Genomic DNA, 19,606 nt, shown 5'->3' with positions numbered 1-19,606 from the left:
AGATACTGGAGGGCCAAGTACCAAATCTACACAGTAAAATAACAACGTACTGGAGTGAACGATATAGAAGAAAATGCAGAATAGAACCAGTGAAGAGCAGGGCTGCCATAGGCACAATCAGAGAACACTGTATAAACATCAGAGGTCCACGGTTGTTCAACACCCTCCCAGCGAGCATAAGAAATATTGCCGGAACAACTGTGGACATCTTCAAGAGGAAACTAGATTTATTCCTCCAAGGAGTGCTGGACCAACCAAGCTGTGGTGGGTATGTGGACCTGCGGGCCACTCCAAGCAACAGCCTAGTGGACCAAACTCTCACAAGTCAAGCCTGGCCTCGGGCCAGGCTTGGGGAGTAGAAGAACTCCCAGAACCCCATCATCCAGTTTGAGGGAGTGAGTGGCTGGCTGGTGTGTGGCGGTCACTCATCGTTATTTTTTACTCATAATAGCAACTTAGTGGTTCGTTATGGTGAACAAAACATGCAGATACTTATATATATAACCTGTGTATATAGTGTAATAACCGACAAAATATTTGTTCACTGTTTGATGAACATAATTGAATCAACAATATGCACACCAAAATTTTTGAGTACAGCGATGATTCACTCATTTTATTATATAAATATATCACACTACACACTATTGAATAATATTACAGCAAAAAACTACGAAAAATCAATCGGAGACATTGAAATAATTAGGTAATTATCTCTTTGTGGCAACTCTGGCCTGACAGCTGGCAAGCAACAGACCATCTGGGACGTATGCTGAGTCAGCGCCTGTTTTTTTGCCAGACTTCCTCGCCCTATAGTGGGCAATATATGCCACTTATGATTTTTTTTATTATTTTTCCCATGATCAGTGAACACAAATTAACAGGTTTAGAATTTTTTTTTTTTTTTTTTTGGTATGCGCCTATGGGTGACACATGCTAAATAGCCAGGCGCCATTTAAGGGTTAAACACTCGACCATCATGACCGGACAAAAGAGGATGGTAGCAGAGGCTAATTCCCCATCCTCCTGCCGGCACTCTGATGGTAATCTTGGGCATGGTATTTTATCAAATCACCTTATTCTTTGGGGTACACGTGAGGAACACAAATGTGAACAAGTCTGAACGGTCTCCAGGGATATATGCAACTGAAAACTCACACCCCAGAATTGACTCGAACCCATACTGTCAGAAGCACTCTGCAACTGATGTACAGGATCCCTTAACCAATCGACCATCACGACCGAACAAAAGAGGATGGTAGCCGAGGCTAATTCCCCATCCTCCCGCCGGCACTCTGATGGTAATCTTGAATGATGAACAAAAATGAACACTTCTATAAGATGAAATAATTTTTTTATTTTTTTTTTTTGCGCCTGTGGGTGTTAAATCCATTTGAACCCCTAGCAGTTTGAAGGTTAACCCTCAAACCGCTAGGGGCCCAAATGGAATTCACACCCACAGGCGCAACAAAAAAAAAATCCAAAAAATTCTTTTGTCTTATAGAAGTGTTCATTTTTGTTCCCTGATCACGGAAAAAATAACAAAAAAATCGTAGGTAGCATATTTTAGCCGCAATAGGGTAGGGAAGTGTGGCAAAAAAGGAGCGTTGGCAGAGCCTTCACCAGACGAGTTCTACTCCGCCCGAGCTGTCAGACGGCAGTTGCCACAAATATATTATTACCTAATTATTTCAATGTCTCTGGTTGATTTTTTCTTAGTTTTTTTGCAGTAATATTATTCCATACAGTGAATTGTGGTATATTTATATTATAAAATGTGTGAACCATCGCTGTACTCAAAATTATGGTGTGCATATTAGTGATTCAATTATTTTGTTCATAAAACAATAAACAAATAATTTTGCTGTTGTTACACTATATACACAGGTTATATATAAGTATCTGCATGTTTTGTACACCATAACGAACTACTAAGTTGGTCTTGTGAGTCAAAAAGCAACGAGGAGAGGCCGCCAAACACCAGCGAGCCACTCACTGCCACTCCCTCCCTCAACACCACCTCACTCACCCTCATTTACCTCCCACAATACTCTTTCTGTATTTATTCACTATACACAGACGTTATATATACGTATTTACATGTTTTGTTCACCATAACTGTACATCTAAGCTTGTATGGTGAGTAAAGGCAGAAAGATGTAGCTACTCACACAGTCAGCTGATCGGTGGCCGCCCTCAAGGCCAGACACACTAATATTTGTCCTCCAACAATATTGTTTTTGGTGTTATTACGCTATATACACACATCATATATAAGTATCTACCTGTTTTATTCACCATATCTGAACAAATAAGCTGGTATGGTGCCCAAAGACCATAGTGGCCATCAGTAAACAACATGCCAAGTAGTGCAGACGACGCTCCTCCCTCACCAAAATGGTGGCTCCCAACCTACTGCTCTCGCTGTTATCTCACACTATACACACATTATATATAAGTATCTACATTTGTGTTCACCATATCGAACCACTAAGCTGGTATGGTGAGTGCAGTCAATAAATGGTGACCACACACAGTCAGAAAACGACGCCACAACCCTCCCTCCCACAGCATTACTGTTCCCTCCAAGGAGCACAGCGCTAAATATCACCACAATCCTGCTATTATCAGAATCCTGGTCAGTTTTATCACAGTCAGGGGGCTTCAGTAATACTATCACTGCTAAATAATAGCAGTATAATTTATATTATGGTATTTGTAGGCGATGCTGTGGTCACAAGCTGAACAGCGGTGCTGTGAGCTCATGCTGCGTGCGCCAGCCTTGGTGGCTTGCTCAATACTGACGCTGTAACACCCAAGAATGTTGGCCTGGATTTTTTTTCTAGGTGGCATCTGGCAACTATCAGTCGTGGCTGTACTATAGCTGCCCCTATCCCAGGCGGGGCGTTTAAATTATAGCGCTAGACACGAAATCATATATAAATGATGTGCGCGGTTTCGGTTTTGTCACTGATATCATTTATATATGATATGCGCAGTTTGAGGGTTAATAACAGTGTCACAAGTGTAAAAGCTAATGAACAGAAACTTGGTTTACGTCCAGTTTTCACCAGATACATATTGTAGCAGTTCAGCATGCTCATGTCAACAAGATGAAAAAACACTTTTTTCGTCCACTTCAATGTTTTCCACACACACTCGACAGTGCCCACCATCATGTCAGATATATCAACCAAATGGATGTTGATATTATAGTCAAGAACACAATTTGGCTTCTCCCTTAAACTGCGCAACGCGCCTGTTGGCTCACGTCTGGTTTGTGCAACGCGCCTCCAGGTATTTGTATTTTTCATGTTCCTTTGAAAACTCCTGCGGCTACATGGGGTTCACATCAGCTTCCTCAGGGCTCCTGTAAACAGACGCCATCTTTAAAAAAAAAATCGTAGTCCACATTCCCATGTGTGGGAGCCTCAGTAGTGAGTGAGCAACCAAGGCTGGCGCTCGCAGCATGCGCGCACAGCACTGCTGTTCAGCGTGTGACCACAGCATCGCCTAATAATGTCAAAAAATATATATATAACTTGTATTAGTCATGATATTTTTATAGAAGAGCCTGAGTGTGATAATGACTGAGTACAATGTTCAAATTTCAGTGATTCAATGCTGTTCACGATATTCACAGCGCTAGCCACAGCACCACAGCATTATTTCGTCCATCTAGGAATCTTCAAAGGACTTCTTAGGTTCCTTTTCAAAATAAATATGTGGTCAATTATTCATTTGCAGGAATTAGTGACCAGGATTGTGATAATAGCAGGATAGTGGTTATAATTAGCATTGTGCGTAGTATTGTGGAAGGAGGAATTTTGGTGAGGGAAGGAGGGAGAGAATTGAGGTATCCTCACTGTGTGTGTGTGGCAGCCACTCTTTTTTTGCTCACCATACTAGCTTAGTGGTTCGCTATGGGGAACACATATGTACAGTGGATATATACAGTGTGTGTACATATTGTAAGAACAGCAACAGGAGAATGTTGAGAGGAGCTATTTTGGTGAGGGAGGTGACATCGTAATCGTAGCGTCGTCTGCTGTGTTATTTTTCATGCAGTGTATGGTGGCAACTGTAGTGTTTGGACACAATACCGGCTTACTTGCATAGTTTTGATAAATAAAACATGTGGATAGGTATATATAATGTGTAAATAGTGTAATAAGAACAATAACAGTATGGTGGGAGGAGCAATGTTGGCGAATAAGATGTTGGAGTGAGGGAGACTGGCTGGGTGTGGTTGCTCTCACTCGCGGTGTTCTAAATGTGTTGATGGTGAATGTATATAGTGTGTGACAGTGTATAGTGTGTAAATAGATTGTATATATACATAAATTAGCATGATACATAGTAAATATGTGCAACAAGAACTTTTCACACTAGAGATGCTATACCGATGATGATACTTTTCAAAACGCTTGTGTTCTCTAGAGTGGAGTACTGCTGCACTATGACAGCACCTTTCAAAGCTGGAGAAATTGCTGACCTGGAGAGCGTACAGAGATCCTTTACTGCTGGAATCCACTCAGTAAAACATCTAAACTATTGGGACCGACTAAAGAGCCTAAAACTGTACTCCCTTGAGCGCAGGCGGGAGAGGTACATAATAATTTACATGTGGAAAATATTAGAGGGGCTGGTCCCAAACCTGCACACAGAAATAACATCACATGAGACCAGAAGACATGGCAGAATGTGCAGAATACCCCCGTTAAAAAACAAAGGTGCAACAGGTTCTCTGAGAGAGAACTCTATCAACATCAGAAGTCCGAGACTGTTCAACACTGCTTCCACTACACATAAGGGGCATAACTGGCCGACCCCTCACAGTGTTCAAGAGAGAACTGGATAAGCACCTCCAAAGGATACCTGATCAACCAGGCTGTGACTCATACGTCAGGCTGCAAGCAGCCGCGTCCAACAGTCTGGTTGATCAGTCCGGCAACCAGGAGGCCTGGTCGACGACCGGGCCGCGGGGACGCTAAGCCCTGGAAGCACCTCAAGGTAACCTCAAGGTAGCATATGTGTACACAAGTGTCATGCACGTAACACAGTGTCTTCGGAGAGTACGGATATTTTACTGCCATAATATAGTGAACGTGTTCATTATACATAGGATTAGCACGTAAAAACAAATAAAATGTATTTGGAACTGTGCGCAAAAAATGAACATAAATATATTCGCGGCAACTCGTGCGCCCTGCCCTGGGCGCCCAACTGGCCCTGGGTACGTACGTCACCGGCGAACGGGGAATGATGGCGTCACGCGCCAACTTATGAACCCAATAGCAGCCAAAGTAAGCACAATTTTGATTTTTTTTTTTTACGTACCCATACTAAGGAAAGGGTTTTTGACACTTTAAAAAAATCAAAAGAATTTTTTCCAGAGAATTTATTTCCTGCGCACTGGAGGGGTGTCATATTTGGAGGCAATGCAGTTAAGGGGTTATATACTGGATCTTGCGTTACTTGGTTCACCTTGCCACTGTTCACCATTGTACCATCATGAATGGTTGTCAGTAAGTTCACTTCTCTCTTGTCTTTCCACCTAACTGAGAGTATTTGATCTCATTTTCTTAGCTCGCGGTCACCAACTTCAAGTTTTTTTTCAAACACTGGCATTTCCCTTCTTCTTGGCTTTACTGTGCCAACCAATCCAGTTTTATTTGCAATAAAAAACCAAGCTAGCAAGGGACTTGTATAGTAGTTATCTGTGTACAAAATGTGGCCCTTGCTCATCCATGGTACCATCAGTGACTTCACCACACTACCTGAGAAACCATGTTGGTCGTTTTCGGGACTGTCAACATCGCTAGCATAATACAGAATCATGTGTAACACGTAACCTGTTTCACAGAGGTTGTTTAAACAGAGCCTGTTTAAGAGGTTGTTCTGGAAACTGGAAAATATTGGAGGGGTGACAGGTAAGCTTCTATCATGGATGAAAAATTTTCTGACTGATAGAAAAATGAGGGCAGTAATCAGAGGCAATGTATCAGAATGGAGAAATGTCACAAGTGGAGTACCACAGGGTTCAGTTCTTGCACCAGTGATGTTTATTGTGTACATAAATGATCTACCAGTTGGTATACAGAATTATATGAACATGTTTGCTGATGATGCTAAGATAATAGGAAGGATAAGAAATTTAGATGACTGTCATGCCCTTCAAAAAGACCTGGACAAAATAAGTATATGGAGCACCACTTGGCAAATGGAATTTAATGTTAATAAATGTCATGTTATGGAATGTGGAATAGGAGAACATAGACCCCACACAACCTATATATTATGTGAGAAATCTTTAAAGAATTCTGATAAAGAAAGAGATCTAGGAGTGGTTCTAGATAGAAAACTATCACCTGAGGACCACATAAAGAATATTGTGCAAGGAGCCTATGCTATGCTTTCTAACTTCAGAATTGCATTTAAATACATGGATGGCGATATACTAAAGAAATTGTTCATGACTTTTGTTAGGCCAAAGCTAGAATATGCAGCTGTTGTGTGGTGCCCATATCTTAAGAAGCACATCAACAAACTGGAAAAGGTGCAAAGACATGCTACTAAGTGGCTCCCAGAACTGAAGGGCAAGAGCTACGAGGAGAGGTTAGAAGCATTAAATATGCCAAAACTAGAAGACAGAAGAAAAAGAGGTGATATGATCACTACATACAAAATAGTAACAGGAATTGACAAAATCGACAGGGAAGACTTCCTGAGACCTGGAACTTCAAGAACAAGAGGTCATAGATTTAAACTAGCTAAACACAGATGCCGAAGAAATATAAGAAAATTCACCTTCGCAAATAGAGTGGTAGACGGTTGGAACACGTTAGGTGAGAGGGTGGTGGAGGCCAAGACCGTCAGTGGTTTCAAAGCGTTATATGACAAAGAGTGCTGAGAAGACGGGACACCACGAGCGTAGCTCTCATCCTGTAACTACACTTAGGTAATTACACTTAGGTAATTACAGTCTCAAAGAACAAAGAATTTCAATCCAAATCTGTTGCATTTGGAGGGAATATACTGCTTCAATGCAACATGTCCTTGGAAAAGCACAAGGAATTCGTCAATCACTAGCTTCTGTGCTGGTACGTAGAAATTTCTGAACTTAACAATCACTTCTTTCATATAGTGCCTGACTCGCCAAAGTCTATCATCCTTTGTCCGGTCCTCATTACTTGCAAAAAGTGGACACCTGAGGAGTATCTGAAACCTGTCTTGGGACATATATTTCCTGAAGAAAGGTGTTGGAATAGTCTGGTCTTTGCTCCAATAATCAGTGATAGTGTGTTTGGCACAATGCTTCATCAACATACATATTGCTGAAAATACATACATCTTACCTACAGTTGTGTTTTTCCAACACTGCAGTCGTGAATATTCTGTGATCTCTTTTCCAATGAGATAAGCCAGATGAAGGTTTGTTTGTTGTACAATATATTCCATCAGCGGCTCATCATAAAATGCTGTAAAATATTCCACTTCACACATGTCCTCACCATTATCCGGGAAAAGGTCTGTAATCCCAACGTCTTTAATGTCAAAGATAGGAATTAGAGGAATAAAATCGTTAACATCACTCCACACAAGTACACCTGGTGTCCTGCGAGACGCAACAGGGGCACGATGGCGAGGAAGTGATGCACACCATGGACCAGGAGCTGAAGCCTGTCTATGCAAAGTACGGCTGCTACGTGCATGTGGGGTGAAAGCATGTGAACATGAGGGGTCTTGGTTCCTCATGCGGTGCCATGCGGCGGCGCTTGGCTGGGCGAGACGCTGCTGACGCGACAAATTCTCTTCCAGTAACACTACTGGTACTAGCAACAGGCGCGGTAACACTATGCTCTGAATCCACTTCACTAAATCCAGAAAATGAGTCACCTTCCTCTGGCTCGTCGCCCAAAATGTCCTCATACTCTAAATAAGCACAGGAACTGTGTGTGGGCGTGGGTGGATTGGGGTAAACACTGGGCGAGGTGGCATGGGTGAGCATGTACGCCTCGCCATGGGAGGAAGCCGTACCTCATTTTTACTGTCTGTGCTACTATCATCAGTCAATTGTGTATAGGTCTTATCATTGTCAGAGTCATCAAAATCACTTTCCTTACCATCAGAAAATAATTCACTAGTTATTTGCTCTTGGGTAAGTGATTGCGTGGTGCGTGCCCTGGAGGCGTTTGGCCGTGCGCTTGCCATGGTGACCGTTAGGTAACTGAGGCCTCCCACGCATTGGTAACATGTGCTGGATTTTTTTTACAAAATGGCGGCTGTTTGCTATAGCCCCTGGGCAGCATATGGGGGTCTCCCCTACCCCGCTGGCTGTTCAAATCTTGTGCTGTACTCCAACACGTCATATGATGTGATGCGCAATTTATTTCAAGTTACTCAACACATCATATGACGTGTTGCGCAGTTTAAGGGTTAAAATAAACAAGTACTTCTTTAATTCTTATTTAATTAAGCTAATTTCCTTTTCAGGAATGATGCCTGCTTCCGGTGTGTGGTGATAAGCGAGAAACATCCAAATGTGCTTCAGTATAAAGAAAGTAGGCAGTTTTGTTTAGTAATTTGGTTTGTAATTTCTATCAAATTTTAGATTGCTAATCCATTACTATTACAGCTCTTATGTTTCAATATTCTACATATTTTGCTTCTTCTTGTAAGTAACTCTGTATATTTAGATGGATTTACATGTAAAATTTACACTGTATAGCAGCATTAAATGCTTTAAATGCAGTAAATGTATTACCCTCTACAGATTTAGTTCTGTTCTCTGACCACCAATCCATTGGGGATAAATTATATTCCTTATTTCTGCTATTTAACCCTTGTGTTGCTAAGGGCTATTTGGCCTTTGTCACCCACAGGTGCATAAAAAAAAAAAATCTTCTTAACCTGTTAATTTGTGTTCCCTGATCACAGGAGAAATAATAAAAAATCATAAGCGGCATATTTTGGTTGCAATAGGTCGGGGAATCCTGGCATAAAAGAGGCACTGACTCAGCAAGCGTCGGGGAAGTTCTGCTTCGCCCCAGCTGCCAGGCGGGGGTGCCAAAAGATATAATTACCTAATTATTTCAATGTCTCTGATTTACTATTTCTTCGTTTTTTTTGCTCTAATATTATTCATTAGTGTGTAATGTGATATATTTATATAATATAATGTGTGAATCATCACTGTACTCAAAATTATGGTGTGCATATTATTGATTCAATTATTATGTTTATAAAACAGTGAACAAATACTTTGTTGTTTATTACACTACACAGGTTATATATAAGTATCTACATTTGTGTTCCCTATTGCGAACCACAATTCTTGTATGGTGACGGCAGACAGTAACACGTGGCCACACACAACTCATGCTCTCTCCCTCCCTTCCATCGTCACTGGTTCAAGGCCAGACACACTAACATACCTCCTTCAAGTATACTGTTGTGGTGTTATTGCCCTATATACACACATTATATATAAGTATCTACATGTTTTGTTCACCAGTTAACTGTTCAACTAAGGCGGTATAGTGCCCAAAGAGCCTAGTATCCACCCTTACCCAGCATGATAAGTCATGCAGATGTCACCTCTCTCACCAAAATGGCTTCTCTCAACACTCATTTTGCTGTCATTACACTGTATATACACATTATATATAAGTATCTGCATTTGTGTTCGCCATAAGCAATCACTAAGTTGGTATGCTGAGTCAAACCAGCTGCAAGGAGTGACTACCACATATCAGCTAGCCCACCACTGGCTGCCACTCCCTCCTTCCTTCACCTCACCTGACTCGCCAACCTTCTCTTCCCACCATACTGTTTTTTGCTTTTATTCACTATATACAGACATTATATATAAGTATCTGCATGTTTTGTTCACCATAACGAACGACTGAGCTGGTATAGTGAGTCCAGACAGTAAAAGGTGGTCACACAGAGTCAAGAAATAATGCTACCTCCCTCTCCACCAAGATTACTCCTCCCACTACAGCGCTAATTATCACAACAATCCTGCTATTATCAGAATCCTGGACATTTTTATCACAGTCAAGGGTCTTCTGTTCATTCAAGGTAACAGCATTGAATGCACTTATATATTTTGACATTTTTAGGCCATGCTGTGATCACAAGCTGAACAGCAGTGCTGTGAGCTCATACTGCGTGCGCCAGCCTTGGTGGCTCACACAGTACTGAGGTCCTAACACCTGAGAATGTTGCCCACAATTTTTTTTTAAATGGCGTCTGTTTACAAGAGCCCTGATGAAGGTGAGGTGAACCCCATTTATCCACAGGTCATTTAAATCTTGCGTAGTACTCCAACATGTCATATGACGTGATGCGCAATTTTGGATAAGTTACTCAACATGTCATAGGATGTGTTGCGCAGTTTAAGGGTTAAAACCCCTTAAGTTTAGCCACTGCACTGCGCAGAGCACTTTAAGGTGCTGAATCGAGGGTGCGCAGAGTGCCATTTGGCATTTGTCGGTTTAGGTAACAATTTAAAACTTTCGCGAGTACACGGGGCTCACATCTTGGGCCTCAGGATTCCTGTAAACAGACACCGTCTTGTAAAAATAGTCAGCATCAGTGCTGGCTGTGAGAGCCTTAGTACTGAGAGAGCGAACAAGGCTGGTGTATTGCAGGATCAGTGCACAGCACTGCTGTGCAGCTAGGGGCCACAGCACCACTTAGTAATGATGAATATAATAGGTAACTAAAATATTTTGCATTGATAGATAATCCTGGCTGTGATGAAGACTATTTACAATGTTCAAATATAAGTGAACACAATGTTAGTTATGATATTCACAGCATGAGGTAGAGAGACACAGCACCCAGCCATTGTTTTTCTGCATCTACTCATCATGAAACGATCTTATGTTCCATCACCAATGTTCATTTTGTTGTGCAAATGGATTCATATTCAGGATTTTTGACAGAAATGTGATAATAACAGCAGTTTTGTAGCTAGTCATAGCGAGATGAGTAAAATATTGGCGGCATTGTCTTTCATCATGTGACTGCTGGCATCATCTGCTTGTGGCACCATTGATAATGATATATAACATGCGTATATAGTGTAATAACAACAGGAACACTGTTTGGTTGATTTAAGAATATATTTTATGTGTCACTATATATGAGCTTCATATTTTTGAGAATAATGAAGTTCCACATATTTAACTATATACATTCCATATATTACACACTATTGAATAATATTACTGCAAAAAAGCTAGGTATAACCCATTCACAGACACTGAAATAATTAGGTAAAAATGTATTTGGGGCACCCCCACCACACTTGGCTCGCAGCTGCTAGGCTGACCTTGGATTCTTGTTCTATGTATATAAACTTTCAACAAACGATCTTTGTGGTTCATTATGGTGCACAAACATGTAGATAGGTAGCAGAGCACCACTTGGTTTCCGAACTTTAGTTATCCGAAACTTCCAGTTTCCCGATTGGGGTTGGGGAGTCATGCTACCCGAACAAAGTTCGGGTAGGAAGGGGTCCGCCAAGCGTCACGCCGGCTTGTGGTGGTGGGTGGGCGATGGTCCAGTTTGCCCACTGTGACTTCACAGATTCACGGCCTATTATTCCTATTATTTTGAATTGCCATAAGGCTGGAATGTTCATTCTGTGCTTTTGTTTTACATATCTGCACAATCAAGAAACATCTGTGCACCATGTTGGCTCCAAATGCACGCATTGCGTCAGTGGTGGGTGGATGGACAATGGAGCTTAGGTGGGAGGCAGTATGAATGAGGGGGGGGAGAATCAGTGAGAGAGGGGGGGGAGGTAGGGAGAGATGTTAGGAGGTAGGGAGAGATGCTAAGAGGGAGGGGGAGGTAGGGAGAGATGCTAGGAGGTAGGCAGGAAGGGATGGAAGTAGTGAGAATTAGGGAGGGAAAGGCAGGCTGGCAGGCACAGGCAGGCAGGCTGGCAGGCACAGGCAGGCAGGCACAGGCAGGCAGACAGGCAGGCAGGCAGGCAGGCAGGCAGGCAGGCAGGCAGGCAGGCTAGCTTGCAGGCAGGGAGTGAGTGGTAGTCACGCGGTTGAACCGCGTGACCTTGAGAGATGGGATGTAGGGGGCGGGTGGTTTGTTGGTGGTGGGGGTGAGACCGGCTCATTCCCGAAGATAAGCCTAACACACACTACCCGTTAGCATGATGGCAGGGAGGGAGGCAGGCTGGCTGGAAAGGAAGCAGGCTGGCAGGCTGGGAAGGAGGCAGGCAGGCAGGCAGGCTGGGAAGGAGGCAGGCAGGCAGGCTGGGAAGGAGGCAGACTGGCAGGCAGGGAAGGAGGCAGGCTGGCAGGCTGGGAAGGAGGCAGGCTGGGAAGGAAGCAGGCTGGCAGGCTGGGAAGGAGGCAGGCTGGGAAGGAGGCAGGCTGGCAGGCTGGGAAGGAGGCAGGCTGGAAGCTGGGAAGGAGGCAGGCTGGCAGGCAGGGAAGGAGGCAGGCTGGCAGGCTGGGAAGGAGGCAGGCTGGGAAGGAAGCAGGCTGGGAAGGAGGCAGGCTGGGAAGGAGGCAGGCTGGGAAGGAGGCAGGCTGGGAAGGAGGCAGGCAGGCAGGCTGGGAAGGAAGCAGGCTGGCAGGCTGGGAAGGAGGCAGGCTGGGAAGGAGGCAGGCTGGGAAGGAAGCAGGCTGGCAGGCTGGGAAGGAGGCAGGCAGGCAGGCTGGGAAGGAGGCAGGCTGGGAAGGAGGCAGGCTGGGAAGGAGGCAGGCTGGGAAGGAAGCAGGCTGGGAAGGAAGCAGGCTGGCAGGCTGGGAAGGAGGCAGGCTGGGAAGGAGGCAGGCAGGCTGGGAAGGAGGCAGGCTGGGAAGGAGGCAGGCTGGGAAGGAGGCAGGCTGGCAGGCTGGGAAGGAGGCAGGCTGGCAGGCAGGGAAGGAGGCAGGCTGGCAGGCTGGGAAGGAGGCAGGCTGGGAAGGAGGCAGGCTGGGAAGGAGGCAGGCTGGGAAGGAGGCAGGCAGGCTGGGAAGGAGGCAGGCAGGCAGGCAGGCAGGCAGGCAGGCAGGCAGGCAGGCAGGCAGGAAGCGATATATGGGTGTTGAAGTGAACCGTGAACCACGTGACCTTTGAGAGTGTGTGTGTGTGTGTGTGTGTGTATGGGTTTGGGGTGGGGGGTGGGGGTGGTGTGTCGGTGGTGGGGGGAGAGGGGGAGGTGTGTCGGTGGTGGTGGGAGAGGGGGAGGTGTGTCGGTGGTGGGGGGAGAGGGGGAGGTGTGTCGGTGGTGGGGGAGGGACCGGCTGACTCCGTAAGCCTAACCACACTCCACAGACCTGTGACCCAGATTTGTTTCTTAAATGTACAGTACATCATCGTATATTTTAGGCAGGATGTTCCTGCAGGCTGGCAGGAAACATGTATATACAACATGTGTGTATAGTGTAATAACAGCAAAAACACTGTTTGATTGATCATAGAATATAATATACTGTACATGTCACATATATTTAGGGCGCCTGACAACTGAGTGGACAGCGCTTCGGATTCATAATCCTGAGGTTCTAGGTTTGATACCCGGTGGAGGTGGAGACAAATGGGCAAAATATTTCTTTCACCCTGATGCCCCTGTTACCTAGCAGTAAATAGGTACCTGGGAGTTAGACAGTTGCTACGGGCTGCTTCCTGGGAGGTGAGTAATAAAAAGGAGGCCTGGTCGAGGACCGCGTCGCGTCGCGGGGACACTAAGCCCCGAAATCTTCTCAAGATAACCTCATGATATATGAGCCCCATAATTTTGAGCATAGTGATTTTTCACACAATGAACTGTACAAATTCCACAAATTACACATATTTTAATAATATTACAGCAAAAAAACTAGATATAAACCATTCACAGACACTGACATAATTATGTAAAAAGTATTTGGGGCAGCCCCTGCCACACTCGGCTCTCAGCTGCTGGGCTGACCTTGGATTCTTGTTTTGTGTATATAAACTCTCAACACATGATTTTTGTTGTTCATTATGGTTCACAAGCATGTAGGTAGGTATATACAACATGTGTATTTAGTGTAAGAACAGCAAAAACACTGATTGAGTGTAGAATATAATATATGTGTCACACACATATATGAGCCCATAAATTTGAGTATAGTGATGTTCCACACATTAAACTATATAAATTCCACAAATTACACACTTTTTAATAATATTACAGCAAAATAACAGAGAAGAAATGAATGAGAAACATCAAAATAATTGTGAAAATTTATATTCGGGCAACTGCTGCCCCACGAGGTGACAGGACCGAGTGATCCCGAGCTCTTCATCACTCAGCGCCCATAATTTACTCAACTTCTCACCTCCATCACAACTAAAGTATGTCACATCTAATATTTTATTTTAGTTTCCTTGATCAGAGACTGCATTTTAACAATACAAGACAAGAAAATAATTTTTTGGAAATAATTTATTTACGGTGCCCCATGGAGGTCATATTTTAATGCATCACAGCATAATGGTTAAGGTGATTAATTTAACCGTTACACACAGCATTACTATGCTTATAAGTATTGGCTTGGGCAATTTAGCTGTGAATTTGAATTCCACTTCCAATTAATATTCTCACTTGCACCTTCATCTTCAAATTATGTGAAAGGATACTAAAATCGTCTGACATTGAAAGAGATCTAAGAGTGATTCTGGATAGCAAGTTGTCAACAGAGGACCACATAAAGAGCATTGTGAGAGGAGCCGTCACTGCACTAGCACATTTTTCAACTATGTTTAATTTCTTCACTGCACTCCTGTTAATAGCCGACATCTTCACTATGCACAAGAAAAAAACAGCATTGAATGTAATGAAATGCCATTTTCTGGGTGAGTCCTGGAGGTTCCCCAGAGCTATACCGGGCTGATATGTATGTGTTAGACTATGGCATCAGTCAATTTGATTGGAATTCTAGCCTACCGGGGACCACGAGACAGAACCTGACCCCCCTCATAGACGCATGAGGAGCAATGGCCTATAGAAACCCACATGTGGTTGAAAGCACACTATACTTGCCATCTACTGGGTTAGGCACCCAGAGAGGTGGGTGTCCCAAAACAGACCCTAACTGGTGAAACATTCCTACCACAAATCAAACTGCTAAGCAGAACTCCCCAATCTGAAAACAAGAAACAAGCATGACATCACACCTGCCGCCATGTTGCTTGTCTATGTAGGTCACAGCAAAAACAGCAAAACAGCACAAAAAAAAAACAGCATATCCCAGGCTCCCCCCCATCTGTGAGAGGTGGGAAGGGGGGAGCCCCAGACCCCCACGCCGGCTATCCAACCTCAGTTCAGAGGCTGAATATCAAAAGCACGAAAAACTGCCGACCAGAGGGAGGAAGGGTTGCCAGGTTGACACCTGGTTGATATCTGGTTGATGGGGTTCTGGGAGTTCTTCTACTCCCCAAGCCCGGCCCAAGGCCAGACTTGACTTGTGAGAGTTTTGTCCACCAGGCTGTTGCTTGGAGCGGCCCGCAGGCCCACATACCCAGCACAGCCCGGTTGGTCCGGAACGTCTTTTAGAAAACAGTCTAGTTTTCTCTTGAAGATGTCCATGGTTGTTCCGGCAATATTTCTAATAGTAGCTAGGAGGACGTTGAACAACCGCGGACCTCTGATGTTTATACAGTGTTCTCTGACTGTGCCTATGGCACCTCTGCTCTTTACTGGTTCTATTCTGCATTTTCTTCCATATCGTTCACTCCAGTACGTTGTTATTTTACTGTGTAGATTAGGGACCTGGTCCTCCAGTATTTTCCATGTGTATATTACAGTATTTGGTAGCTCTTTCATCTCCTTTCAAGTGAGTACATTTGGAGAGCTTTGAGGCGATTCCAATAATTTAGGTGCTTTATCGCGTCTATGAGTGCCGTATATGTTCTCTGTATTCCCTCTATTTCAGCAATCTCTCCTGCTCTGAAGGGGAAATTGAGTACTGAGCAGTACTCAAGACGGGACAACACAAGTGACTTGAAGAGTACAACCATCGTGATGGGATTCCTGGATTTGAAAGTTTTCGTAATCCATCCTATCATTTTTCTGGCTGACCCAATATTTGCTTGGTTATGCTCCCTAAACGTTAGATCGTCGGACATCATTATTCCCAAATCCTTGACATGCTATTTACCTATTAAGGGCATATTTGATTGTGTTTTGTACCCTGTATTATGTTTCAGGTCCTTATTTTTGCTGTACCTGAGCACCTGGAATTTATCGCTCTTAAACATCATGTTATTTTCTGCTGCCCAATCGAAAACTTTGTTGATATCTGCTTGTAATTTTTCCATGTCTTCAGCAGAGGTAATTTTCATGTTGATTTTTGTATCATCTGCAAAGGATGACACGAAGTTGTGACTTGTATTTTTATCTATATCTGATATGAGAATAAGAAACAGCAGTGGTGCAAGGACTGTACCTTGAGGTACAGAGCTTTTAACTGTGCTTGGACTTGATTTTATTTGGTTGACTGTTACTCTTTGTGTTCTGTTCGACAAGAAATTGAGTATCCAGCGTCCTACTTTACCAGTTATTCCCATTGACCTCATTTTGTGTGCAATCACTCCATGATCACATATATCGAATGCCTTTGCAAAGTCTGTGTATACTACATTGACATTTTGCTTTTCTTCTAGAGCTTCTGTGATTTTGTCATAATGGTTGAGTAACTGTGACAGACAGGATCTTTCCGCTCTAAATCCATGTTGTCCTGGGTTGTGTAACTCATTATTTTCCATAAAACTAGAAATTTGATTCCTAATCACTCTTTCAAAAACTTTTATTATGTGTGATGTTAGTGCAACTGGCCAATAATTTTTTGCCAAGGCTTTACTCCCCCCTTGTGCAAAGTAGCTATATCTGCAGATTTAAGTGCTGCTGGTATCTCCCCTGTATCTAGGCTCTTTCTCCATATTACGCTGAGTGCTCGCGCTACTGGTACTTTACATTTCTTTATGAATATTGAATTCCTTGAGTCAAGCCCAGGAGATATGAGTGCATCTTGAGGTTATCTTGAGATGTTTTCGGGGCTTTTAGTGTCCCTGCGGCCCGGTCCTCGACTAGGCCTCCACCCCCAGGAAACATCCCGTGACAGCTGACTAACACCCAGGTACCTATTATACTGCTAGGTAACAGGGGCATAGGTTGAAAGAAACTCTGCCCATTGTTTCTCGCCGGCACCTGGGATCGAACCCAGGACCACAGGGTCACAAGCCCCGCGTGCTGTCCGCTCGGCCGACCGGCTGCCTATATGCATAGGCATATTGTCAATTTCTCTTTCAAAGTCTTCCGAGTTCGTGTTAATATCCGTTATATTATCTGCAGCTTGAATGTCATTCATAAAGAAGCTGTTTGGGTCATCAACTTTCATGTTGTTTATTGGTGTGCTAAACATTAGCCTCATTCTGGCTTCTTAGAATTTCACTAATTTCTTTGTTGTCCTCTGTATATGTACCTTCAGTTGTAATTAATGGTCCAATACTGGTGGAGGTTTTTGATTTTGATTTGCATATGTGAAAAAATATTTTGGATTTTTCTTTCTCTCTTGAATAGCTTTCTGTTCCAATTCCATTTCCTCAGCCTCATATGATCACTTCAACGTTTGTTCTGTTTCTTCGATCTCCCTGTTTAGGTTTATTTTCCTTGCTTGTAATAGTCGTGTCTGCCTAAGCATTTCCGTTATTTTTTCCTTCTCATGTACAGTCGCCTGCGTTCTCTTTCTAGAGTGGTCCTCTCTCTGACCCTCCTCACAGGCACGTGCTTCAAGCAGACCTTATAAGCTTCAGCTGTCAGTTGATCTATTCCCTGTGTGGGAGTTTTGTCGCTTAAGACCGTCTCCCATTGAATTTGTGCAAGGTCTACATTTATTTTTTCCCAGTCGATCCTCTTATTGTTGAAATTGAATTGATTGAATATTCCACCTCGCTTGTTGGGTCTCTTGACCTACTACCGTTAATTATGCTAGTTCGCACTTCAATGAGCTTATGGTCTGAGTATGTAGTATCAGAGATTGTAATGTCTCTGATTAGTTCATCATTGTTTGTGAATAGCAAGTCTAGTGCGTTTTCGTTCCTAGTTGGATCTGTGATCTGTTGATTGAGCGAGAATTTGTCACAGAATCTCAAAAGTTCTCTGACCTGTGGATGGTTATTTCCCGGGTCATTCCCTGCTATGATATATGTGTTTACCATTCTCCATCTTAGACTTGGTAAAATGAAATCTCCAAGGAAGATAATATCTGGTGCTGGGTTTGCTAGATTATCAAGGATGTTCTCTATTATGTGCATCTGCTCTGTGAATTCCTCAACTTGGAGCCTCCGGGACTCACCCAGAAAATGGCATTTTCTGGGTGAGGTCACAAGGTCGTCGGGGTCGACCTTGCAGTCAGAGAAGGGCGCCACATATACTGTAACCCTGCGATTATCTGGGATTAAAACATCCGGAAAACGCCTTTGTAGCGAGTAATCCTTATACTCGCTCCATTATCTCATTATCTTAATGGCATAACTAATTACAGAAGCTACAATCCTTTCCCCAATTACAGGTAATACTCTTCTCACCTTGTTGGAGGAAGCTGAGGTGTAATCACCATATAAGCAACGATTTGATGAATAGAAGACAGTTCAATTTCCACAGTCAACAATGTAGCACTCGACGTGTACAGTCCTAATCGACCCAAGACGCTACAGCTTCGACACAGAGCAGACAGCAGACTACGACCGCATCGAGCCGCCACGCTCTTGCTTCCCGAGTTCAGACACTCACAATTCTCAATCGAGCCGCCACGCTTTCCCACATAGAGCTCCACGACTCCGGCCTCACTCAGCTCTCTGCTCTGCTCCAGGCTTCGTCTCAACGTCTACGACACTGCTGTTTCCAAGACTGCTAAATAAATATGAAACTCACTAAACACTGTGTATCTAATCAACCCAACAACGTAACATAAACGTACGTTGCACCTTTATACAGCCAAAATCGTGATCGGATAAAGTTATCACAATATCCGGCCAAAATGGCCACAGGAACCGGATAAAAGCTGGTTTGGCCAGATGAACATTCGGCTATACCGTATTAATCAAGTCTGTGGCTCTAGACGCATGGTGGAGGAGGGGGTGGGGTGTGTGGGTGGTGTTGGGAGGAAGGGAGGGGTGCGTCGGAAGGGACCACCTGGGTACAGGAATTACCATTAATTTTAGAACACTTAATCATAACCAAAAACAAATGAAATAAGTACTAGTAATTATGTATTAACAAATAAATAAGTTTCCTAAAAGTAATGTGCACAGGCTGAAGTTTCCTTCAAAAATATTGTGAGTTTTTTTCCTCCTGGTGGCCTACGTAACGCGCTATAGCTGCCCCACCCCAAGTGGACCCGTCCAACACTAGTCAACCCATGTGCGTCCGTCCCTCGTGTTATACACAGTGCTGCGCCATTAGTGAAATATTTTTTTAAATAACTTTTTTATTTTCATAGTAACTTTAAACATTTTTGGCCAAGATTATGTCTGGTAGCAGCATCAATCGTTCTGGAAGTGTTAAGAGGAAGAAAGTTGTCCTAACAATTAAAGACAAGTTACTGTTATACAC

General features: G+C 43.5%; 1 protein-coding gene across 3 annotated transcripts in view; it reads left to right on the top strand.

Moving 5' to 3' along the window:
• The window catches only part of LOC123760820 (uncharacterized), a 948,105-nt gene that overhangs the window by 411,291 nt on the left and 517,208 nt on the right, over positions 1–19,606 (top strand). For all 3 annotated transcript variants that reach the window (XM_069328212.1, XM_069328211.1, XM_069328210.1), the window contains exon 5: positions 8,497–8,564. In XM_069328212.1, coding sequence (XP_069184313.1) covers positions 8,497–8,564 — 68 coding nt within the window. The remainder of the gene's footprint in view (positions 1–8,496; positions 8,565–19,606) is intronic.

Source organism: Procambarus clarkii, chromosome 21 (assembly GCF_040958095.1).
Source record: "Procambarus clarkii isolate CNS0578487 chromosome 21, FALCON_Pclarkii_2.0, whole genome shotgun sequence".
NCBI lineage: Eukaryota > Metazoa > Arthropoda > Malacostraca > Decapoda > Cambaridae > Procambarus > Procambarus clarkii.
Note: the sequence above shows the minus strand (reverse complement) of the source record. Positions and strands in the feature narration are given on the sequence as shown.